Source organism: Nansenia antarctica (assembly GCF_963989245.1).
Source record: "Nansenia antarctica genome assembly, chromosome: 17".
NCBI lineage: Eukaryota > Metazoa > Chordata > Actinopteri > Argentiniformes > Microstomatidae > Nansenia > Nansenia antarctica.
In genome coordinates this window covers 3571141-3598423 of record NC_137687.1, presented here as the reverse complement: position 1 = coordinate 3598423, position 27283 = coordinate 3571141, and the positions used below count along the sequence as shown (strand labels likewise).

Sequence of the window (27283 nt, the reverse complement as noted above, 5' to 3'; positions counted from 1 at the left end):
AACACACATAAAACACATATTCATTCCTCTGTGGCCACATACAAAAAAACATTGGCCAAAATATGTGACCCCTCCTCCTAGGGAGCGGATGACCCCAGGTGCGAACAGGAGATTCCAACTGGCTCCACTCCAACCATGTCCCCTTGCCTTTCCCATCTGACGCCTCGAACCGAACGAACATTTTTCCATTACCAAACCCTAATAAAAACAGAGGAGTCCGATAGAGACTACTAGGAGGCTCTTTAAGAAGAACAGAAGCCAGAGCCAGAGCCTCAATTGTTGGCAGTCCTTATTTATCACAGACAGAGAGAGAGAGAGATGAACGAGTCCTAGCGTGTCAACGCACTGCTACTAATAATCCATAGCAGGAGCTCTGTCCGGCATGTTGATGTACTCTTCTTCCTCGCTCGCTCAGCCACTTATATTTGAGTTCTTTCCCAAATCCCCCCCCCCCCCAGCACTCACACCTCCCACCCCCCTTGCACTCCAAAAACCCAGTTCCTCAGTACATCTTCTGCCGACTGGGCAACACGGCCTCCTTGAGGAACGAGAAGATGAGGAGGATCCCGGACCTCTTGCCCCTCTTTCCCTTAGTGAAGTAATTTGAGACCACGTCATCTGGAGGGACGGAGATGGAGACGAAGGGAAGGGGGTTATTGTCGGCTGTGTGACTGACGATGTATTTTACCTTTCTTCAGCCGGGTTATGTCATTGATAACCAATTATGTTTTAAAATGACGACCCCCCTGCGCGGGTTAGTTTCCCCCAAAAGCCTGGTATAGCACCGAGATCATCGTATGATGAAAGATTATCTCAAACAATGATCAGTGCTAAAAAAAACCTTTGGGGAAACTCATTGCTGGTTGGCAGTGAGGTGAGGTAAACAATAGAAAAAAATTATACAGCTCCACATCATAGGCCTGTTAAAGCTCACCTCCTTGCTGCATGGTAGAGGGGAGCACGTTCTCCCCTGCCGACAGTGAAACGAAAAAGGAGAAGGGGATCACCCACAGGCAGATGGTGAAGTAGGCCAGGACCTGCAGAGAGAGAGAAGAGAAATGGAGATTGTTATGTCTATTAGATAGATTCGAATATTCAAACGCTCTGACAACCCGACTTTTCAGTCAGAGCGCCCAGCGTGCACTCTGAGTGCACAGTGCTCTGAGTTTCTGAACAGGCACGCTCTGAGCGCTCTGAATTTACGAACGACCAGAGAGCACCCAGTGCGCGCCGCTCCGACGCTCTCAGAGCGAATTTACAAACGCGGCCAAAGAGACATGATTTCACCACTCTATATGTGCTTTGCCTTGAAAAAAGCATGACACTGCACTTGTAGTTTTCCAAATATCTTGAGTTTTAAGCACTTTTACAGGCTTTTTCTCGTAAGTGAACAATATCACAAAGCACTGGAGGCATCTTCTCTCTTTTGTTGCCATTTAGTCATGTTCTAATGAATGCGTGCCCTGCTGCAATACATTGTTCATAGGAGCTCAGGGTTGATAAACAGATGATGAGGCTTACCTCTGAGAAGGGGTAATACTCCTCTGCAAAGTACTGGAAAGCCATGTAGTGATTCATTACCACCAACACTAAGAAAGAGGGAGGGAGGGAGAGAGAGAGAGAGAGAAATTACACCTGTACATATCGTGCATTTAGGAGTGTATGTGGTACAATAGCTTTGACATGTCGTGAGCTTAGAATGATAAGGTTCTATCTCCGTTTAGGGCAGTTCAGAGATATTGAGCGTCAACGTTTTTACATTCCATTATGTTTTATGAGATGGAACCTTTGTCTTTTATGAATTACTAACTGAAAAATGTCAACATTTTAAAAATAACACCACACAGGCATTAACTCATTGACTGCCAAAGACGCCAATTGGCGTCTTATAGAATAGTAACGTTGACTGCCAAAGACGCCAATTGGCGTCTTATAGAAGAAAAAAAAAAATCCGCGGGGATCGCGTTATTGACATGTTCTACACCTAGCGAGTGAATTTCAGACTTGGGTGTAATGTATTTCGGTCCCAGATGGGGGCAGTAGTTCGATAAAAGCCTGGAGAAGGAAGTGGCTTGCTGTGGGTTGTAGTAATCCGCTTGTTAAGTCGTGACGTGTTTCCGGGGCCAACGTTGGCTGAGGCGCTGTCTTCGAAATGGAGAAATAATAATAATAATTAATTATATTTATATAGCGCTTTTCTGAGGCTCAAATACCCTGACAATATGGAGAAAACGGGAAAGTATTGTGTCCCTTGTTGTATGAATAGATCCGAGTCTAAAAAACGATTAAACTGTCATTCTACCGCTGTAGTTCACTGGTACTCTGGCACAGGGAATTTCTGGTTTGGACACGGAAATGGCTAAACGTCACTTTTGACGTCAGACTTAACAAGCGGATGGCGAAACGGATCAGGGTATGTGCCAAACGCGGCGCGGAGCATTGCGGAGCATCGCAGGGCATTGCGGAGCATCGCGGCCATCGCGCGACTCTTCAAACAGTTCAGAGTCGGATGATACAGAAAAAGTGCAGAAAAAAAAAAATATTAAAAAGTTCTGCAGAAAAAGCTCGTTTTCTCTGTTTATTGGTCAAAATCAGGTGTTTTTGCTGAAACCACCCTATGTTCTACGGCCGATTTCTAAACACTCAAAGAGGCTAGAAACAAACTTTCTTTTTCTGATGAAAGAAGAGAGTCTAAAGTTTTGGTAGATATGTTCAATGTTTATGTAGTCCGAAAAGTCAATATTTGGTGGGTCTTCAAAGTTCAGCGAAAATGCCCCAAAAGTCTGGCAGTGTGGAGCTCTTCGCTCTGAACATGGCTGGCAGTCAAATTAATAAACACCTAATGGATCAGATTATGTAAAAAAACTCAATTTTGACAAAAATGGAGATAGAACCTTATAATTCTAACGTCACGATGTATGTAGGATGATAAACTCTGTAGCTGTGACGCTGCTTACCACAGGACAGGATAAAGTTTGGTGAGCTCAGCGCTATGTAAGGGAACGTCTGTAGGAGGCCAAAGTACACCAGGTTGGTGAAGAGGCCGACCCCGGCCATCAACACCGGGAAGCCCTCGAACAGGTAAAGCCCCGTCAGCACACCTGTGGAGAACTGCAGACACAGACAGGTGGTGTTAGTTAGTGCGCCAGCCTCCACTACAGTTTGGACAGGGGAGGAGGAACTGCATGACAAGACAAAAGCTTGGGAATGCGAGAAGGACTTCAAAAGAGGTAGAGAAGAGGTAGAGAAGAGAGAGATATTTAATCCACCTGGCAAAATAGTCTATTACTACCTTGTTTTTGTTTTTTTAATAATTTATCTGACAAAAACAAATAAATGCACGTTATCATACATGATTCAAGAGAAACTGTACTCACCAGTATCATGTACTTTATTATCCGACTAGTGGCAACTGTGTATTCTTCTATTAGTTCCGCTAAATAATACAGGCCAGCAGCTGGGGAAGGAAAGACAAACTAATGAACAACCAAACATAAACAACAAACAACAACAAAAATACATTATCACCTTGTCAAGAGTCTACTAGATGTAGGCCTAACATAATATGAGAGATGTAATCAATTAATCATGACAAGAAATTATGGTAGAAGAAAACAGACAAAAACATAATACCCCAAAACTTAGAAGCATGCATGTGCGAGGCTACTTAAGGCAACTGCACAGCTTCAAGTCAGAACATTTGTGTCAAGCTTTCAGGAGGCTCTGCATCCCGTCAGCAAGGCACTCCCAGCCCACCTTTTACACAAGACAGAGGAGATGCGGAGAGAGCGCCCTGCACTTTTGAACTCTCAGCTCCCCCTTCGTAGCCTCCCAGCCTGCTTACAGTTTGACCATCGTACCATCACATGTCATAATATCATCATAATAAACAGTATCTATGAATAAGAATTATAAATGCAAAAATCAGCAAGTGCGCAGTAAACATGTTGTTCCGCACAAGTGGTGTAGCAGCCCTTCTTGTTCTCAGACGTACGACTGAGAAGTTACCGGAACATGTAGTGCTGCTCACTGCTTATTAAATATTTTTTTTATTAACTCATTGATTCATCAAGTCTTGCTTCTTACAGCTTTAGGTTTATTTGAAGGCAGTGCAACAGCTTGAGGTCTACAGGCTAAAACGTTACCACAGCTTGTAGTTTCCAAGGATTTTCTAGTATTATTTGAAAACAGTCAATTGACGAAAAGGTGCACTCCTCTTTGCACTCTATTGTGATGTTTTTTAATGAACATTATATCACTTTTGCTACACCATCATGAGATTAATCAGTCACCTCCAAACTCCTAACAATCTCTATGGCAAATGGTAAAATGGTAAATGGACTGCACTTATATAGCGCCTTTTTTGCTGCTCCAAAGCTGCTCCAAAGCGCTTTACAACAGCCTCTCATTCACCCGTTCACACACACATTCACACACCAATGGAGGCAAGCTGCCATGCAAGGTGCTGGCCCGCTCACTGGGAGCAATGTTGGGGTTCAGTGTCTTGCCCAAGGACACTTCGACATGTGGCCAGCCGGGGCTCGAACCGCTGATCTGCCAACCTTGTGATCATTAGACTGCGACTCTACCTCCTGCGCCACAGCTGCCCCGATGCAAGACGCATCATTCACCCAAGTTTCGTAAAAATTGGGCCAATCAGCGTAATTTAGGAAATGTTGTATCTGTATGCCGAGACACATCATTCACAAAAGTTTTGTCAAAATTGTCCCAGTGGTGTCAGGAATAACATACGAATGGACACCAATCCATAGTCCCCTCCCGATTTCATTGCAGGAGACAATTATCCTGTATAATTGGCAATCCAATTAAAACCGAAAGTTTAAAAAGTTTTAAAAATTATTTGTAAAATAGAAATGCAATTTTCTTGCAAAGAAAAGGTTAGGACACCCCTACATTTATAACTAGCCTACTTAAAATGCCTAAAATTACAATCAAGTGCACCACATCAGGAGCAAATGATAAACCCCTTTCACACATACGAGCCTTCCCGGTAAATTCCATGGAATTTCCTGTGTATGGGGTATGTGTGAACGCGACTGACCAGGGAAATTCGACCAGGCAATTACCCGGGTCACAACCATGTATTTTTCCATGGAATGTACTGGACATTCCATGGAATGTTTATGTGTGAACAGAAGCCTGAAAATTCCCTGGTCCGGCACGGAGCGTTACGCATGTCTGACGCAAGACGTTTTCACATGGAACAAGTTAACCAATCACAGCGAGTAGTTTCTCACTTGGTACTCTTGGTTCGCTCCGCTGATGTTTGGGAGTTGACTAGTTAATCCACATCAGCCAAAGTAGTGATCAATATCATTCTACATTGATTGATCATTGTATGACAGCAAACATCATCCAATGCAGAAAATATAGCCTAACAGGCTTCCCAAGTTTGCGACCATCCACCACAATGAAACCCCATCCTCCCCCGGCGTGTGACCGACCCTCCCGGTCTCTAATTTACTGGAGACGTTGTAGTTGATCCCAAAGTCTGTTCAGACCCAGGCAGCGAGACCAGCAGGAAAACACAACTAGATCTTCTATAATTCTAACTGGATAGTACTTAGTTTCCAATCATAGTTAGCTAGAACACTTACTTAGCTAGCTGTCTTATCAAATGTACATTTTGTGATATAAACGCATTACGGAGCAGTGCATACTACAAGTTAACTCAATTAGACATGTTGCTATGTGCTCTGTGGTGTGGGTCACCATCTCCCAGCTATCGCACAGAGTGCTACACACAAAACAACTACACATAATTAGATAATCAAACAGTCCTTGCTTTTTGAACACGTCCCAAAACGAAAGTATGTTTACAAACCAAGTCTCCCATACCAGTAGCCTACGGCAAATGAGAACAAAAGAGCTCTCTGAGGCCTTCAGAAAGAAGGTTCTAGATACGAGTCTGGGAAGGGACAATTAGTAATCAGCCATTCCATTGTCCAGGAAATAATAATTTTCAAGTGGGGAACATTAAAAACAACTGCCAACATGGCCAAGTCAGACATGACTAAGCAAGTTCAGCCATACAGCAGACCTCAACAAGTCTCCAACAATCCTAGAATGTCATCACAGGACCTACAGGTAGCTCTTGCCACAGTTGATGCCAAAGTACATGTATGCATCTACCATCAGAAAGAGACTGCACACGTTTAGATTTTCATTTGAGGTGTGCAAGGGGAAAACCCTCGATGTAAAAATCAGGGCAAGACTAAAGTTGACTTAGGCTAAGTCTGCCAGAGACACACCAAGACAAACAACAGCCAGGACTTCTGGAACAACGTGTTTTGATAGGCAGATGAATCCAAAGTTGAATTATTTGGGCACAGTAACAGAAGACATGTTTGCCGCAAACCAAAGACAACATTTGAGCACAAGAACATCATAGGCTACCATCTGTGAAGCATGGGGGTGGTAATGTCATGGTTTGGGGCTGCTTTGCTGCAGCTGGGCCTGGCCAGCTCACCATCATAGAATCCACTATTCATTATTTTTGTTCACATGTATGTACACAACTGTATGTCCTAGTTAAGTACTTGTAAAATGAACACATCATCACACATGTTTGTATCCTGGATAAATGTGCATCTGGCACTGGGATTTCTTAACTAACTAATTTCTTAACTACTATATTATATAATATATAAATATATATATTATATACTATATATACAGTCACTATATTTAGGCTAGGTGACCCCTGCTTTACCACATGTCAGCTGCCACATGTGATTGTACAGTACACTATGATAAGACCAGATATGTGATAAACGCAGGCTCACTAATGGTTTAAAAAGTCCCAGCAAAGGTATGAACCTAGGATACAAAAACGTGCTTTGACATATGTCATATACAGTCATGCATTCGACTCTTTCAGTATGATGTGGAGGTAAATGAGTATGCGTATTGCTGCTGGAATGGTAGTCTCTCTCTCTCTCTCTCTGTCTGTCTGTCTCTCTCTCTCTCTCTCTGCTATGGTCCTCTGTGAGGATGTTTAATCTGTCTGTCTGTCTGTCTATACTGTCTCTCTGTCTGTCTGCCTGCCTGCCTGCCTGCCTGCCTGCCTGCCTGTCTGTCTGTCTGTCTGTCTGTCTGTCTGTCTGTCTGTCTGTCAGTCTGTCAGTCTGTCAGTCTGGTAGGGCTGTTACGATTATTCGACGTCGTCGACGTCACCGACTACGTCAATACGTCGGTTAGCGTAATATGCGTCGGTTAGTCGCAAATATTTTTATTTTTTTTACCTTTATTTTACCAGGCGAGACAATTAAGTGTATGAGTGAAAATGGATAGCTACTAGCTAATGTTACACAAGCAATGTAGCTCACCACAGTTCGTATGTCTTGTCTTCTGGTGTTAGTAACGTTAGCTATGTAGCTGGCTAGCTACGGTAGCCTATTGTCATTGTGGTGCGAGCACCTACTGTACGTTATCTAGCTCGTAGCTCGCATGCTACGTTAGCATCAATTTAGCTAATCATAACATAGCAGCGAGAGTAACGTTAGCTAGCTATGTGTTGTGGTGATGGACAGACTTCTAAATGGCCATGTTGGCATTCAAGTTGGCTAAACATAGCAGTGAGGTGGAGACCCAAAAGTTTTTTTTTTTTTTTTTTTTTTTACAGTACCAAAATTATCGTTAGACTTATCGATAAATTGGTCGTTAGACTAATCGAATAATCGATAAAATAATCGCTAGATTAATCGTTAGAAAAATAGTCGTTTGGGACAGCACTACAGTCTGGATGTATGCTTGATTCCTGGTGGAAGAGAAGCCTGAAGCCTGGGGCAGTGGGTGGGGCCGTGGGCGTTGCAAGGTGCAATGAGGTTAAACGTGACCAGGTGACTTGACACAGTCAGTGAAAGTGCCAACGTGGACAGTGCAGAGTTGAGAGTAGCAACATGCCAGGAATTACTACTTACTCAACAGTCGAGCTGCTGTCACTTGGCCTAACAGTAACATTATGTAAACAACACAGATTGCTGGCTATCATTACTTCATTGGAAACGTTGTTGTCGTAGCTACTAGCTAGTAGGTCACTCACATATAATAGCCCCTACCTAGATATGCTAGTATCTATCTATTCTACAAAACAGTAACAAACAACGATGGATCATCATATTCATGCACTGTATGTAATGTAGCTAAGCTTGTTGTAATTGTGTTGTAGTTAGCTAGCTAGCTGTTCATCCTGCAAGAAAGCAAGCTGCCGTTACATGGTGACGTTAGAATTATAAGGTTCTATCTCCATTTTTGGTCAAAATTGAGTTTTTTACATATTCTGATCCATTAGGTGTTTATTAATGCCTGTGTGGTGTTATTTTTTAAAAATGTTGACATTTTTGAGTTAGTAATTCATAAAATACAAAGGTTCCATCTCACAAAACATAATGGAATGTAAAAACTTTGACGCTCAATATCTCTGAACTGCCCTAAACGGAGATAGAACCGTATCATTCTAAACGGAGATAGAACCTTATCATTCTAAACGGAGATAGAACCTTATCATTCTAAACGGAGATAGAACCTTATCATTCTAAACGGAGATAGAACCTTATCATTCTAAACGGAGATAGAACCTTATCATTCTAAACGGAGACAGAACCTTATCATTCTAAACGGAGATAGAACCTTATCATTCTAAACGTCACAACATGTCTTGTAGCTCTACTAGCTGTGTGTCACTTGTCACAGTGTGTTTGGGGTTAGTAGCTACTTAGCTATTTAGAATTAGGAGGCTAAAGGGCTATTAGATGTACATATCTGTCGATTACCAAACTTCAGACAGGGCCAATATCGATAAGGGAAGGAGGGGATGTAATGTTAAACTAGCCAGCTAAACGTTAGCAAGCTAACAACTTAACATGTTTGAAGAAACCAAACTCACCAATTGCTAAAGTGACGAAAGAGATTTGTATCACCAACGACAGCCAACTGAGTAAATAAATAAACCACATGATCTTTCTGTCATGTAAAAACAACACAACATAAATATGAAAAAACAATAAACAATATTGGGCAGTTTAAGTTGCTGCTATGAGATAATAAACTGGTCAAAGTTCCTCCCACTGGCTCTGTCTCTAGACGTGGAGGAGAGAAGAGAGAGACAAGAGATGTCAGGTTGAAGGAACCAGGGGACAGGAATGACCACAGCGCCACCTCTGTTAAGGAGGAGGAGGCGCATTTCACTCTGGTACAATTATTCAAGATTCAAGATTCAAGATTCAAGATTGCTTTATTGTCTGTCACAGAGTGACAGAAATTCTCCTTTGACAGGCTTTGTGCAGTTCATGAATACGTTATCCACATTAAAACACACATAGGTCACATACATACAATAAAAACAGACAGATATAACAGTGTTTATGTAGTGCCTATTTAAAAAGTCTAGTCATTTAAAAATAATAGTAAGAAAAACAGTATTATGATTTAAAAAGCTAAAATGCTAAAATGTTAAAATGTTGTGGTTTAAAAGAAAAACAGTGTGCTTCCTATTTTAAAATGTTCAGGGCGGTGGTTGCAGTGGGAATGAATGCTTTTTTATATGTGTTTTTCCGGGCCAGTGGAGTTCTGTAACGGCGGCCTGATGGAAGTGGCTGAAATTATTGGTGGAGGGGGTGAGAGGGGTCCTGTGTGATTTGTGTGGCTTTCCTGATTAGTGACCGGTTGTAGATTTATATCCATATATATGGATGGGATATGAACATTCCCCTGCTGACAGAGGAATTAGTACTTTACAGGTGCAACTCAAACAATTTGAATATCGTGCAAAAGTTCATTTATTTCAGTAATTCAACTTAAAGGGTTAAACTTAGATATTATATAGACTCATTACATGCAAAGCGAGATATTTAAAGCCTTTATTTGTTATACATTGGATGATTATGGCTTACAGCTTATGAAAACCCCAAATTAAATATCTCAGAAATGTTTAATATGACGTGAAATCAATAAGAAAAGGATTTTAAATACAGAAATGTCAGCCCTCTGAAAAGTATAATCATGCATATGTACAATGCAATGAGTCTATATCATATTTAAGTTTAACCCTTTAAGTTGAATTACTGAAATGAATGAACTTTTGCACGATATTCACATTTTTTTAGTTGCACCTGTATATGTTGAATGAGCAGCAGAGAGCTGTTTGGTATTTTCTACTATGCAATATGACAGCTTTTTCTTTCTTTCTTGTCCTTCCTTTCTTTTTAATTATCTTCAAATGCATGGACCTAGCTGGCTACTTGGTCACTACCTACTTACTGCTCAAATGTTTTTTTGCACCATATTGCACATGACAGTGTGTCACCTCTCACTGCGACCTGCACAGCATTTTTTGCACAACCTGATATTACTTGAACCTGAACTTTGTTTCCGTAATGGTGTTTACATTAAGAATGTTGATATGCTGATTTGCATTCTGCTGCTACCACCTATTCAATTATTGCTGCTATTTCATATCCAGCTAATGTATAAAACACTGATTCAGATTCAGATTCATATCAGTCCGTTGTTTTGTTCTAGATTGGCTGGTTGAGGTAGAAATTGGAGAACAGCCTAATGGATTATGTAATGCATGTAATGGAGTGAGGAATGGTATCACACACACACACACACACACACACACACACACACACACACACACACACACACACACAGCATTGCACATGGGATTACTCTCATGGGAAACATGCACTGCCAGGAAGAAAAAAAGGCGGAGGCGGCAGGCAATAGTTTAAAAGCCAACACCTTTGAGATTCTGGGGCGAAACGATGAAAAATGTATGCCGAGATTGAAAACCAGACCTTCTAGTAAAGGAGCTAAATTAAGTAAATATATAATGAGATTCGGTGTCAAAGACACAAATGGTGTCAAAAGTAATAATAATCTCAACCCAACCCCCTTTCAAATGCTTTTAACCCAGAGCACTGGGGGCAAAGGTGTGAATGCAGAAGGCGCCTTCCGCCGTTTCAGACACTTTCAGGGGGAACCGTTAAGATCACCTGACAGCTCTTAACTCAACAACACCTCAGGACTCCAACTCTGGAAGTCCCTAATGGTACACTCCCATTCCTCAGCTGTGTGAGTTAACATGGGGAGGCCCAGAGTGTTATATCTGACTTCTCAAACCTATTGTTTGATGTGTATTTCTCATTTGATGTGTATTATGTGCAAAAACTCAACTGAGGCATGTTGTAAAATAAAAAGAAATGTCATTCTATTTTGAAATCTTTATTCATTCGAGCATTAAAGCCATGGACAATAAGCCTATTGTGAAACATTCATTTAATTATATGAGATCATTGCATAGTCATTGCATTCCCCTTCAGTATGTTCTCATATCACCGTTGAATGAGAGTCATTGATATTCATCGCGTATATTTTTAAACATGCGCCATACAGTCAAATAATCGAAATGATACCATGTTCATTATTGACATCACAGGAGTTTCGACGTCATTAGATCATGTATGCACTCTCAATTGTGCCTTAGGCAAACTCTTTGAACAAACCCACTGAAGCAAATTTCTTTACCAAGCCACTGAATTACCTTTTCAGCAATATTATGCTTAAGGGTAGATCTTATGTATACCATATATAGACATCTACAGTATATCATGTTGACCATTAAAGTCGCTGTGCACTTTGGTCTCCATTGTTCATATTATGTCCTCCTGACAGATGTCCAGTTGTTGTGACGCTCTGATGGTAGAATTCCTCTTTTCTCTGTTCTGCTTGAGCCTCCGGAGCACAGGGGTGTCGCCGCTCTCTCCTACGCAGGGGACGGCACCTGCTGCTGGGCAACCTGGCTGGGGATCTGGCCAAGAGATTAGGTACGTTAGTGTCCTGGCCCCTCAGGGTGGGTCTCTGTATGTCTGTCTGTCTGTCTGTCAATGGGGTGGGTCTCTGTCTGTCTGTCTGTCTGTCTGTCTGTCAATGGGGTGGGTCTCTGTCTGTCTGTCTGTCTGTCTGTCAACGGGGTGGGTCTCTGTCTGTCTGTCTGTCTGTCTGTCTGTCTGTCCGTCTGTCCGTCTGTCTGTGGATCTGGCCAAGAGATTAGGTACGTTAGTGTCCTGGCCCCTCATTAGGATCTACTGTCTACATAAGTGATCTACTGTCTACATAAGTGCGTGGGCCGTGGGGGCTTATGCTCTATCTGGCCAACCTCTGTGTCCACTCATACCCACAACCAAAGGATGGAGATCCTACACACCCTGTACTTTGGAGGGGGCTGGGGTGGCGGTGGGGGTGTCCTGTGCGTCCCCCAGGGCCCGTCTCCTCCTCTGGAGCACCAGGTGTAGCTCCGCCTCTCCCACGTTCCGACTGATCCTCTTTCGAGACGTCGCCCTCCTGTGGTTCGGAGGCTTCACAGAGCCCTAGGAGAGGATTCATGAAAAAACAACTTGTGACGTAAGAATTATAAGGTTCTATCTCCATTTTTGGTCAAAATTTAGTTTTTTACATAATCTGATCCATTAGGTGTTTATTAATGCCTGGGTGGTGTTATCTTTTTAAATGTTGACATTTTTGAGTTAGTAATTCATAAAATACAAAGGTTCCATCTCACAGAACATAATGGAATGTAAAAACGTTGACGCTCAATATCTCTGAACTGCCCTAAACGGAGATAGAACCTTATCATTCTAAACTCACGATACTATGCATGTATTGCTCTTATTGTTTTTATTGACAAAATAGCCTAATAATTACAGTGTCTGAACTGAATCGAAGCAAAAAAGCTAACGGATTTCAAGGAACGGCATGGAGCTGTACCAGGATCACTACTGGCTCCCCCACTGGTGGAATGAGCTTCCCACGGTTGTCAGAAATGCAGAGTCACTCCCCATCTTCTGCCGGAGACTGAAGACCCATCTCTTCAGGTTACACCTGAAGGGTAGTAGAGACATCTACTACCCCCCCCCCAGCAATGTGTCAACTGAGACACCTGCTTCCCCCTATACTGTGTCTCCTAAGATCTCTACTCGCCCCTTGTACTGTTTCTCCAGTGTATATAAAAATAAATAAATAAAACGTTCTTCTTCTATCATGACGACTGCCAATGGCCCCGGGCCTGAGCTAGATTACTCTTCCTGCTATGACTGGTGGATTGATGATTCACTTGCTTAGTCAAATGCATCGATTGTAAGTCGCTTTGGATAAGGCAAATTCTGCTAAATGCCAAACATTTTAAAATGTAAATGGGTTGAGAAATCGGGGGAGGGGTGGGACAGGCTCATTGTAATGCATGGAATGGAATGAGGAACGGTACCAAACTACCTTTACTCATTCTATTCCATGCATCCATTCCATTCCATTCTATTCCATTCTATTCAATTCTATTCCATTCTATCCATTCTATTCCATTCTATTCCATGCATCCATTCCATTCCATGCATCACAATGAGCCTATCCCCCCTACCTCCACCAGCCTCCACTGAGCTGTACTCCTCCTCTCTTACCAGCATTTCCTTCAACTCCAGCACTGCTGACTTTCTCTTCTCAGTCCTCTGGTCCTAGGATCAACAGATACACTACATTAATAGCATTTTGACACGTCGTGACGTTAGAATTATAAGGTTCTATCTCCATTTTTGGTCAAAATTGAGTTTTTTTACATAATCTGATCCATTAGGTGTTTATTAATGCCTGTGTGGTGTTATTTTTAAAATGTTGACATTTCTGAGTTAGTAATTCATAAAATACAAAGGTTCCATCTCACAGAACATAATGGAATGTAAAAACTTTGACGCTCAATATCTCTGAACTGCCCTAAACGGAGATAGAACCTTATCATTCTCAGCTCACGTTATGACATGTACAATAATACTTTCTTATGTCAGTGAATTATTGCAAGCATGACCCTTCACTGAAGTGTACATCTAGCTGGCGAGGGATGTAAGAGCACATCAGTAGTAGGACAAAATGCCCGGATGCTTTTGATGTTTTGTACATCCCCTCAGTGTGTACACATCATTCTGAACGGGAAAAATACCACTGCACATACTTATAGTTAGCTATAAAAAGGTGTAGTTAGTGCTCACCTTCCAGGCAGCGTCATCCTCTGATCCAGCCTGAATAATAATAATAATAATAATCATAATCATAATCAGAATAATAATCATAATAATCATAATAATAATAAGCACAGTCATAATCACCGTGATAATCAGAATCAGAATCAGAATAATAATGTTTTATTTGCCATGTAATCAACTTGTCAATCAAATGCTGGAATTGTTGGTGTTTTTTTGCTCTACGCACAGAGTCAGCCATATATGTCTGTATCAGGTATAGCTAGTTTCATGCTAGTCCTCCATGAGAGCTCTGCACCAGCTGTTAGCTGAGTTGTACCTGTGGTCTCTTGGAGGGCCTCAGGACGATGCCTTTTTTGATTCTCTCCATCATCTCATCCACGGCTCGGGCCTTCACATCCACCGTAGGCGGGGCCTCTGAGAGAGCAGAAACAACATTGATACCTCGACCGTGGTAAACAGGGCCGGTCCTAGGCATTTAGGTGCCCTAGGCGAGAGTATGATTTGATGCCCCCCCCTCCCCAAAAATGTTAGGGGCGCCACCACCACCACCACCACATTAAGCCACCAGTACTGCCTCATCACCACCCACAGATTCAACAGTAAAAATATGGACAACAATGGTTCCAAGACAAAAATAGACAGTAGGCTGAGACATATTTTGATATGTCTTCATATTTTTTTTTTTTATGTGTGGCATTTGGCGCCCTCCAGGCATTTGGCGCCCTAGGCAACCGCCTAGTTCGCCTATGCCTAGGACCGGCCCTGGTGGTAAACAATCTAAACACTATGAAAAAAACTACAAAAAGAACTACGAAACGTGTGACGATAGGAATATCATCAGTTATGCATGGTAAGGACAACTTGTATGTCATATTGTCAGAGCCAGAGCTGTAGACCTGCTAAATGTGCTTTGAATATCCAGAAGATGTGATGGTATAAGAGGACACTGCCGTTTTCCTGGGGCACTCACTATTGTTAGCAGTGTCGCTGGTACCATCTTTTCTCCTTTTGCGCAGGGCCTCAAGAGGGCTAGATGCAGAGAGGAAGTAGATCATGATTTCAGGGTTAACGACTTTCAAATACTCATGTCATCTTATTTTTTTTTCCCGATTTCAATGTATGACGCATCATTTGAAAGCTTACAATCTGTAGTTTAAGCACATGTAAAAAAACTGAAAAATGACTTTGCCTACTTGTTGCTCATTTCACTAGAGCATGTCACATATATCTAACAGCATTTACTGTGTTATTATTGTTATTATTGTGCCAACATGTGTGCCATGTATTTCTGTCACCCTGTACACCTACTGTAGCAGACCAGCAAGTTCAGCTAAAAACAGGTGTGCTCAGAGTAAGTTGTTTTTATTCCATTGTATAGAACAGAACATACTCTACAATTGTAGTGGAAGACCCAGGGGGTGGTGGTGGTGGGGGTGGTGGTGGTGGAGGAGGTGGTGGTGGTGGTGGAGGAGCTGAAGGAGGTGGTGGAGGAGGTGAAAGAGGTTGGTCAGCTTTGGATACCTGCTCTTTGTCCTCCTTCTTCAGCCTATCCTGCAGATTTTGAACTAAAAGGTTAAGAGATAGTTAGTTAGGAGGGACGGCAAATCGTGAGCTTAGAATGTTAAGGTTCTATCTCCGTTTAGGGCAGTTCAGAGATATTGAGCGTCAAAGTTTTTATGTTTTGTGAGATGGAACCGTTGTATTTTATGAATTACTAACTAAAAAATGTCAACATTTTAAAAATAACACCACACAGGCACACCTAATGGATCAGATTATATAAAAAACTCAATTTTGCCAAAAATGGAGATAGAACCTTATAATTCTAACGGCACGAATTACCTTCCCCCTGAAGCTGGGCGATGGTGCTCTGAGCGTCCGTCAGCGATGTCTCCATCGCCCTGCCCTTCTCTTCATCCCTGCCCAGCTGGGCTTTCACGCTCTGCAGCTCTGACAGAGCTCTGCTCTCCTGCAGCGCACCCTGGGCCCGCTGCAACTACAGAGAAAAAGAGGCTATGGATAGATACATACATAGTACACACACACACACAGACACACAGACACTCAGACACACACACACACACACACACACACACACAGTACACACACACACAGACACACAGACACTCAGACACACACACACACACACACACACACACACATGCATGCAAACGACGAAAAAGAGGCTATGGATAGATACATAGACAGTACACACACACAGACACACAGACACTCAGACACACCACACACACACCACACACACACACACACACACACACCAACACACACACTGACACACACACACACACACACACACACACATGCATGCACGCACCCATGTGCACATACCTCGTTGTGGTATTGGAATCGGATCTCCTGTAGGGCCGTGCTGATTTGGGCCACCTGTTCCAGAGCCTGCTGCAGCTGGAGATTGGTCTCTGAGTTTTGCATCAGAACCAGGGACTTCTTCTCCTTTACCAACATCTGTCGATCAATCAATCAATCAATCAATAACTCTATACTCAATAGTCTAGATAGTACTTCAGTTATAGTTCACACTGTTTTATAACAAAGGTAGAAAATACTGTTGATGAATTGAGAGCATGGAACATTGTACAGAACTCCCTTCTGGACAGCGGTACAGGGCCACCAGGACAAAAACATCACGCCACTTGAACAGTTTCTTCCCCAAAGCCACAGCCCTCCTCAATAACTGCTGATCATTGCACCTTGCACTTTACATGTTCTTGCACTTAGTTGTACAGTATATTTATTCATAATATCCACTCATATTGGTACTGTATAATTTGTCTTGAGTATTGTCGTGTTGTTGTCTTGTTGTTGTATGTACTGCAGCTTGTTTAGTATGGTAGAATACCAAATTATGTTCCTAGTGCACTGCACATGGCCAATACAGTTGAATTGAATTGAGAAAAACACAGAATCACAGGGGATTATTTGTTTCTAAAAATCTGTCAATGGGCATATGAAAGTGAATCTACTGTCTAGGGTATATCAAAGGGTACAGAACAGTCAGATAGAATTTAGGAACTGGAAGCCAACGACTTTCACTTCAGGCTTCTTGACATAAGGTCAAATCCACACGGTGAGAGTAGAGATTGTACACATCTAGGATCCACATTATCACAAGTTACAACAACAGGCCCTTTCCTGCGTTTACTTGTAAGTAAGCAAACTAAACTCCCAGCAGCCCACAGCAATCTCCACACAGCCAGGATCCCATCAATTAGAGTCCAAATGTTTGACAAGCAAATGACCGCAAATGAGGCACAACATCATTATACACCACACACGCAGAAAGAAAAGAACGACGTGAATGGGATGGTGTTTTCAAAACACGTGAAAGTAGACAAATAAAAGGCGTAGACAAGAGACCTTCAAACAGAGGGGGCCTTTGCAATGCATTGAGACTAAAGGGGCCGAGTTGTGGTGTGCACAGTAGGGGTTCCTTTCACAGGTAAGGACCCCTGCGAGACGGCCCCATTATGTGCCTGTCCGGTAAATAGCGAACGGCGCACACAAAGGCGTCAATTGCTATGGCAAATATAAAGTGTCAAGCAAAGACGGGGTTGTGTTTAAAGCACACCCTTTCTCCAAACCGCCGCGGCGACGGTCACTAATTATAAGGGAGGGACGGTGACAGGGGGGTTCTTACTTTTGTGCAGACCCCCAGACACCCGTTTCTTTTTTTTTTTTAAATAGAGAATGACCTTCATTACAGAACCAGCTGGGTGTGTGTGTGTGTGTGTGTGTGTGTGTGTGTGTGTGTGTGTGTGTGTGTGTGTGTGTATATGGGGGCCGGGGTGTCCTCACAAAGTACCAGCTTGCCAGTGTCCTTATCTATCTGCTTTTGTGTTTGGTTGACCAATTTGTCTTTAAGACTGAATACAGAATGAATGGAGACCGACCCTCCTCCTCCTCCTCCTTCCCCTCCTCATCTACCCTCTCCACCCTGCCCCACACCACGGCCTGTCTGAATGAGGAAGTGAGGAAGTGCCCCCCCCAACCCCCCTGTCCAATGCCCTTCCATTCACAACTACCCCTGGTCCAGACCACTGCTCCCTGTCTTCCTGTCACATGACCTGTCATTGTCATTAGGAGGAAGTGTGAATGGACACCCTCATCTGTCACTGGGAGCCACACACACACACGCACTCCCGTTGATGTAGATGGGGGAGTGTTCACAGCGCACGCACACACACACACACACGCACACACACACACACACACATGCACATATACACACACACACACACATACACACACACACACACACACACATGCACACACACACACACACACACACACACACATACACACACACACACACACACACATACACACACACACACACACCTGGTGGGCGAAGACCTCTGCATGCTGTCTGAGGCCCTGCTCCAGCTCAAGGTTCTGGGACATCTCTGTGAACTCTTCCGACACAAGCTGGGACACTGTGGACAGACACACAGACACGGATTATATATATATACATCCCCAATGGTTGCCATCAGTCTTAGTGCCAATGAGGTATGGCCTAGTCCTACTGTAGTTTATCTATGTCTGGCCAGAGCAAATGTTTTCTTTGTGGGCTCTCCACAACTTCAAATGTGGAGATGTCCTGAGACATCTTCTGCCCCTCAGCACTGCGTCTCCTAAAGACACCCGCTTTCCCCTCTACTGTGTCCCTAAAAACTTCTATTGCCCCCCTTGTACTGTTTTCTGTTTCTCCAGTGAAGAAAAAAACTAGGTGATAGAAGAAGGTTTTTCCTTCTATCAATGGCCCCGGGCCTGAGCTGGATTACTCTTCCTGCTACGACTGGTGGATTGATGATTCACTTGCTTAGTATTCAAATGTATTGATTGTAAGTCGCTTTGGAATAAGGCGTCTGCTAAATGCCAAAAATGTAAAAAAAAAATAAAATAAAAAAATGTAAGGTATGGAGTAAAAGCCTAGACACATGAATAATCACTGACTGCAAATTGTGAGTCTGAGTGGGTCTGAGTGGGTCTGAGTGGGGTCTCACCTCGTTTGATCTTATTCATGGTCTTGTTCTGTTTGCCCAGTTTCTGTAGGATGAGGTGTTTCTCCTCAATCTCCACGGTCAGCTAAAAAGACAAGGACAAAATACATTACAATACATACGTTTTGTCACGTTTTGTCACATGTGCACACTCACACCCATTTATGCAGGCCCACAGATACACATACACACATAAACATAATCTCTCTCTCTCTCTCTCACACAGGGGTCCTCTACTGTCTTCCAGTGCTACCTGTTCTCTGAGCTGGGCCTGCTCTCTCTTCAGGACCTCCACCTGCTCACACAGCTGCAACTTCTCGCCCAGGAGCTGGTCCACAGACGCCCTCAGATCTGGTCCACAGAGAGAGAGAGAGAGAGAGAGAGAGAGAGAGAGAGAGAGAGAGAGAGAGAGAGAGAGAGAGAGAGAGAGAGAGAGAGAGAGAGAGAGAGAGAGAGAAAAAGAGAGAGAGAGAGAGAGAAAGAGGGAGAAAGAGAGAGAAAGAGAGAGAAAGAGAGAGAGAGAGAGAGAGAGAGAGAGAGAGAGAGAGAGAGAGAGAGAGAGAGAAGAGAGAGAAAGAGGTGGGGGGAAATCTATTGATTGTTTTCCTTCATTGTGGTCAGGTGAACATATATTTAACTGTATAATCTTGAGATTTAATGCATGTTATTATATATTTATATGCAAAATCCCCCCTCAATTCCATACTCTCTTATCTCTCAGTCATGTTTAGTAAGGACAGGTATGTATGGTTCTGTCTCTCTACCTCTGATCTGGGCCTGTCCCTGCAACATGGTTTCCTCACTGCTGTCCCCCCCATCCTCAGGACTGAGGCCCTCAGCCCCATGGTCAGGCTGTTCCAGGTCAAAGTTCATGGCTGCCAGGTTCTCAGGAAGCTCAGAGATGAACGGCAACAGAGCCTGGCTCCTCCTCTTCAGAACTTTGTTCTGTTTGGTCACCTTCGAAAGCCAAGGGAAGGAAACCAAGAGGATGTCAAGGGAGAGGTAAACGGTGCTTAAGCGCAGGTCTGGGGACAGTCACAGATTACTCTATCAGGTAAGGTAAGGTTACCCTCTAATCCTAACCGTAGCCATTAGAGGGATGTAGGCCTACAAATGATTCTGTATCAGTAGTTAAGGGGAAGAGTCTGTCCATCTTCTCCAGAGGAATGAGGTCAGCTAGCTCAGTCACATCATCACACCTCCATGACAGGAGGAAGCTCGCTAACCAACCTTGACAGCCAAGGCCTCGGCACTCTCCCGGCAGGACCGCTCGATCTGGAACTGGATCTCCAGAACGTTCATCTCCTTCAGCAGCTGAGAGGACACTGCAGAACGGGAGGGGGGGGGGGCATTAGTTAGAGGCCTATATTCTAGAATAGAGGCCTATATTCTAGAAAAGAATATAATTAAATAGAATAGAATACAAAGTAATACATACATATTAGAGTTAGCTCACCTTGCTCAATCTCAGTCAGCTTCTGATTGGCCTGGTCCCTCTGCTTCTCCAGAATCTCACACTATTATAGGTCAGATTAAACCAATAGACACAAGGATATGGATAGGAGTGACTTATGCTCCTCTGATCAGTTTATATGCATGGGGAACATAAACAAACAAGTGTTATACCAGTACCAGAAATAATACAGCCCATAATATAATACAAGCGTTACTATGGATACCTGAATGTCTCCTTCATCTTCAGAGGAGCCGCCACTTTCTCCACAAGAAGCTGTGAAGATACGAGAGTTCAGATTTGACAGTTCTGACTCCAAATGAGTCTGACTTCCACCCATCGTTGACGTGATTCAATAGAGGAAGCGCTGCCCTCCTCTGTAGGAGCACAGTTCTTTTTTTCAAACAGGAAGTGATATTCAGTGGTTGATCAGTGGACTCTCAGTGGACACCCAAACATTTCACTTTCAAAAGGGATCTGTGTCATATTCCAATGTAACACGAGAAGCATTATTTTCACTGCCAATGTAGTGTTCTTCTTTTTCTCGAGTTAAACTTTACAAAACAATATTGATATATGATTACAAATGATTCTGATCTTGGTGGTATCAGTGTTCTTAGATTAGATTAGATAAAATCAACTTTATTATGACACATTAATTTCCCCATTTGCGATAATAAAGTTGATGTAATATAATCAGATCTAATCTAATAACATTAATATACGATACATCTAAACGTATACAATCACTGCCACGCACATCATCCATCAGTATGTATTTACAATCCATAGCTGGACCCCTCGCAAACCAATCTAATACCAAATTCTAGAATTTCCCAAATTCAATGTGCAAAAGATTACCAAGATAGACTCATGGACCACCTCACCTGCAGCTGTGCTGTCCTCCTCCTGCACCCACATCATTGGGCTCTCTAACCCCAGAAGACCCCTAAGAGCGTTTGTGTCTGCTCTAACCCAGGGACTTACTGTCTATCTCTGTTTTTTACCAGCACACACAGACATTACAAACAACAAACCTATCACAGTGTATAGGAAAGGGAAATGAAAGTTTTCTGTTCAAACTGTCAATGCTTACAAGGCTGTTTCTCTTGCAGAGGCTCCTACTCTGGTCCGGTCCAATCAACACACACAGACATTACAAAAAACAAACCTATCACAGTGTGTAGGAAAGGGAAATGAAAGTTTCTGTTCAAACTGTCAATGCTTACAAGGCTGTTTCTCTTGCAGAGGCTCCTACTCTGGTCCAGTCCAATTAGTTTAGGCCCAGTCATACTGTCCTGACTACCAGCGTAACCGTGTTGTTCTATCATTGGTGTCATCATTCTAGAGTGACCCACGTCGCCTGAATTAACTGTCTTGTGAGTTATCAGACAGATCAGGGTGGACAGAGTCGTGCTATCTATCGTAAGACAATGGTCCATGTGATTGTGAATGTTTACTGTATTCACTGAAACACAATTTCTTAAGCACTCTTTCCCTGCTACTCTACAAACCATTACTCACTATCCATTTTTCACACAGCCATGCAGAGCTACCCAATTTTAGCTAGCTAACTTAGCAAGTGCTAGATATAAAACCTGACGCTGCAGCTGTTACTATAGTAACTACTAGCAACTACAGAAGAAAGCTTATCACTTCTCACGTTTTTAAGTTTATTCACATTTATGTTTAACTTTTCACTTATATTTACTGTTTACATGTCCCCACTCTATCTATCCACTATTGTGAAAATATCAATCAATTATTTGATTACTAAAACACAAGTGAAGTGAATGTTTTTATTATTTGCCTACAATGTTATCAGATCAAATAAGTCAAGTGTGACTCAAGATTTATCTCGCCCTAAACAGTGTTGTTATTTTTTTGGGGGACTGAAGTGTCCTTCACCTCGTAAATAAATCGCTGTCCTTTCCTATTTAGATCTGATTGGGTTTTCAAGGAGCCTGACCTTTGGAGCACCACACACACACACAGAGCTCTGCTATCAACATCCAAAGATACTTTTGGAGATGACATACATTTCCTTGGACAAGGAAATTCTCAATTATTCAAACTCAAATTCACATATTCAAACTGTGTTTTATTTATTCATACACAAACAAGTGGATGAAGTTGTTTTCAGCGGCATACAGCTGGCGTCACAGGGCCGTGCGTGCTTTGTGTATGTAGTTAGGACAGTGACCTCACTTTAAACTCTTTGTTCCAATTAATAATAAAACAGAGTTGGAATAAATACAGCATTGTGTATGAGAGGCAACCACAACAACATGACTGTCGTACATTTCGTACAAAGTCTTTTCAGTTCAGATCCGTGGGTATACTTCAAAAGTGCTTTGACTTAGGGCATATAGGAGCCAGTTACATTTACATTTTTGGCATTTAGCAGACGCCTTATTCCAAAGCGACTTACAATCAATACATTTGAATACTAAGCAAGTGAATCATCAATCCACCAGTCGTAGCAGGAAGAGTAGTCCAGCTCAGGCCCGGGGCCACTGATAGAAGGAAAAACCTTCTTCTATCACCTTCTTCTAAAACCTAGTTTTTGTTGTTGTTTTTTTATACCGGAGGAACAGAGAAACAGTACAAGGGGGGCAATAGAAGTTCTTAGGGACACAGTAGAGGGGAAAGCGGGTGTCTTTAGGAGACGTAGAGCTGAGGGCCAGTTGGGGGGGGACACATTTTGGCACTGACATGTCTCCACCGTCCCCCTGTCTCCTTCACCCTTGTTTGACTTTCACAAACATCCAAGTGATGCACGTTAGACATTCTAGAATGCTACTGGACTTAATAGGAATTCTATTGTCAGATCTTACTGAGAGTGGATTGCAGTGGTTTAGCTACAATAATGTGTAATACTGACATTTCCTTGCTCAGTTTCCAGTCTCACCCTGGTTTGGTGGAGACAAATAATAAACAATCAAACTATTCAACTAATAAACTAATTTAAAGGAGATTAAGTAAGTTTATCAGAAATCTGTCACCTCATAAACCCCCGAAATTGACATGCAGCGTCGGACAAGCTGCAGTGTTTCTGCATGTTCACACAAAGAGGAGACCACAGGAGACAGACATGTGAAACTGGTAAGTCTTCTTTCTGCCTTAGAACATCCCTGGCCATAGCAACATGTCTACCCTCCTGGCCATAGCAACATGTTTGTATACAAACTGAGTATCGGGTAGGACACTCCATTTTAGAAAACACAATCAAATGTTTATTTAAAGGATTAAAAAACAGTCATTACCACCATTAGGAAGCTGTTAGAAAGCTTGAATGTTACATACTGGACCTTTAATTAAACAATATGTAGGCCTACTGTATCATGAAAATGTGTGTCGTAGCCTACACAATTACAAATTATAAGCACTAAAACATGAATATTAGCTTATCAATGAACAAAAGTGTTTATAATGGTATAATGTTTTGATCATCAAAAATATATTAAGAATATATATTTTTTCCTCATGATGTTATTATTATTATTGTTATTAAAAAGAAAATATTAATAAAAATAACAATAATAGTAATGATCAGAGAAACACTCCCTAAAGCTTTGGACGTGCCTCTCCTTCCCTGGGCACCTGGGTTTAAACAACCCTCATAGCCTCTAGTGTGTCTGTCACGGTGACCTTTCCTAATCATGTCAGTATAAAGGTGAAATTGTCACATAATATTATGGCTGTCTAACTGTATTAGCAGAGGGGGAATTATCAAAAGCACTGCATGTTCTCACAAACGCATATTGTGCACTTTTAATTGACACCGCAAGTGATAGATGTAACCTCTGAGGCGACAGGGAAATAATCCGGAGTGTACGCAGTGGCATGCAATGGGTGAAAATAGATCAATACAAACTCAATAGGCTATTAAACATATATATACAAACCAAGGCTCCATTGACTGGTGGCTATTGAACTAGGCTAATATATGAAGCATAGGCTACCTATTTTGGGGAATTGTTTGAATTCAATGACTGCTGATTTGAGAATATCCAGCCATGTCTCATAGTTAGTGAAAGTTGTTGACTGTTTTAGTATAAAGTCAATCTTATCCCCGATTATTAGACCATCCAAACCTCTTGCGCGCCTATGTGGACCGAAAAGCGGTTAATTAGACTGTATTTGTCATTTTTGGCACTACGTGAGTTTAGAATGATAAGGTTCTATCTCCGTTTAGGGCAGTTCAGAGATATTGAGCGTCAAAGTTTTTACATTCCATACATTATGTTTTGTGAGATGGAACCTTTGTATTTTATGAATTACTAACTCAGAAATGTCAACATTTTAAAAATAACACCACACAGGCATTAATAAACACCTAATGGATCAGATTATGTAAAAAACTCAATTTTGACAAAAATGGAGATAGAACCTTATAATTCTAACGTCACGACTAGCTATGTATTTTTTGTATTCTGTATTTTTACCAGAAAAGACACATTGAGATTTCGGGAGCCTTGGAGACAACATGGACAAAGTTATAGACACAAAAGACAAGCTCGTATAAATGCAAGCGCATAACATAATTAAGGAGCTGGCTATACCGAATAATGAATGGTTAAAAGGCATGGTACTCCATGGGCAATAGCCCTCCAATCTGGAACTATATAAAAAGTATATATATTTCAAAAGGCCATTGGTGTAGGCTATATTGGGCATTATAGCGTCTTATAGCAGTTGATATGACCAATCCAACAAATGTGTCTCAACATTGTTAAAAATGATTTTCATCAAATGTTTTCGTTACCTGGAATGGTTATCATAACGGATACAAATCGAAAAAACCTATGTGGAAAAATATAGAGAAGTGTCCAGGCTGAATGTCAAGCAAGCTGTGTCACCGCCTCGGGCATGTCAGCGTTCAAATGTCGCGACCCATCTGCATTTTAAACAGCTAAAACATCTAAACAGTTCCAGTAAGATCTAAATAGCACTTTTGAGCACAATATATAGTTCGTGACGTTGAATCGAAAGAGTTTGTTTAGGCGATAGCATTTGATTAGGAGATATGAATGAATGGAATGAATGAATGAATGGTCTTTATTTATATATCAACCTTTACTTGGGACATACATTTAAAAATAAAGTCCAGATGTTGAATAGCACAAAGGACAAAGATCCCTTCCAAATACCCCATGGGTATAGCCTTAATGTACAGTTACAGCGTACATCTTTAAAAATATAGGTTATAATTTATCTATGTGTTCATTTTTTCTGTTTTTTCTTTTGTAGATTTCCATTTAGGCTACCTTTCTGCTTTTATTTATTTGGCATAGTGCACTTTTACTTTACTGTATGTTTATTTGATCTTACAAGTTGCCGTTTTACAGCCTATATTTCTGAAACTAGATGTTCATAATACTCACAGGCCACTGATGTAAAGTGAATTTTCTAATAAACAAATTACAACCTAAGAATAAGAATATTGCAAGCCTTTTGGCTATTTCAATATCGTAAACATGATTGCATGAGGGGTCATGCCATGGGGGTTTGTATTCATACAGTTCATTGTTAGTTGTATTGGCGCTTGTTCTGACATGTTTGAACCAGCCTGGTCTCACACGGCAGACGTTTTGAGATACAACCAACGGAGAGGTTACCCTAACCCTAACTAACCCTAACCTTAACCCTAACCCTAACCGTAACCCTAACCTTAACCCTAACCCTAACCCTAAATGTGGCCTAACTAATTAATGCAAGTGCAATTCAAAATGGAATAATCCCGAGAGAAGCCCCGACAGGCGCACATAACAGCCGCACCCCTGCGCTTTCAAACGAGCTACCCCAATGTCACGTCGGAATTCGACGTTTGGATGCGATGGAAAACGTCGAATTCTGACGTCTGCCGTGTGAGACCAGGTTGGTTTGAACGGAGCATGGCTGAGACTAACGTTCGTGTCCTGTTTTAAAAGGTTTTAAAAAGTGATGTCTGAAGTGGGATTCGAACCCACGCCTCCAGAGGAGACTGCGACCTGAACGCAGCGCCTTAGACCGCTCGGCCATCCAGACATGAGAACGTCGCGTAAATAATTCATATCTGATGAGAACTTTTTCACATTTATAATATGGTATGGTGTATTTAAGTTGTAGGTTATTTGTTAAGTTTGACTAGTGGCTGTTATCTTGCAACTATGATTTGTTTCATAGTGTCATATACTCTTATATCTATTTTGGACTTCACTCACAAAGGCCATGTAAGGTCACTGGTGAATGAAAAGTTAGGTGATTTATTTATTTAAATATTTATTTATTTATTTATTTTTAAATCATGCCTGCACAGCCAGCAATGCTCAACATTCTCAACATTGATTTCTTCAGAGTACTCACAACACGAATCTTCAAATCTCAAATCTAAGCCATTCCTGAATCTGGAATCCTGTCCTGGAGAGGAGGACATTTATCCTGATGCCACGTGTTGTTACACACATTATTTAAAACCCATGGTTTAATGAAGCTTATGGGTTAGAGAGAGAGAGAGAGAGGGATGTGGGCCAGTGCAGCAGCAGCAGCAACAGCATCTGTGTGTCTCTACTCTGTGTGGCGTTTCTACTGAGATAATACGGAGCTCACTGGGTTTTAGAGATGATGATCTGATAGTACGTTTCACAGAGATGGACCGCAGCATCTGTGTGTGTTTGCAAGTTGTTTGCGAGCGCCTGGTGTTGCCAGCTGGCTTATCTAGTCTGACATAAGAACCCAGCTATGGGATCTCG

General features: G+C 42.0%; 2 protein-coding genes across 2 annotated transcripts; both read right to left on the bottom strand.

Moving 5' to 3' along the window:
* Window positions 1-493: 493 nt before the first annotated feature.
* On the bottom strand, window positions 494-9081 carry tex261 (testis expressed 261). Its single transcript, XM_080547687.1, has 6 exons — window positions 8909-9081; window positions 3378-3457; window positions 2958-3111; window positions 1522-1589; window positions 935-1037; window positions 494-618 (listed from the first exon to the last, which is right to left on the bottom strand). The coding sequence occupies exons 1-6, from the start codon at window positions 8976-8978 to the stop codon at window positions 503-505; spliced, it is 591 nt and encodes a 196-aa protein (XP_080403813.1). The 5' UTR covers window positions 8979-9081; the 3' UTR covers window positions 494-502.
* Window positions 9082-11678: 2597 nt separating this feature from the next.
* On the bottom strand, window positions 11679-20421 carry shtn2 (shootin 2; the record flags this gene model as incomplete). Its single annotated transcript, XM_080547744.1, has 14 exons — window positions 20327-20421; window positions 19861-20053; window positions 19350-19447; window positions 19100-19181; window positions 18432-18526; window positions 16404-16538; window positions 15897-16050; window positions 15445-15619; window positions 15025-15083; window positions 14371-14468; window positions 14061-14090; window positions 13479-13532; window positions 12240-12395; window positions 11679-11828 (listed from the first exon to the last, which is right to left on the bottom strand). The coding sequence occupies exons 1-14, from the start codon at window positions 20396-20398 to the stop codon at window positions 11679-11681; spliced, it is 1551 nt and encodes a 516-aa protein (XP_080403870.1). The 5' UTR covers window positions 20399-20421.
* Window positions 20422-27283: the final 6862 nt, after the last annotated feature.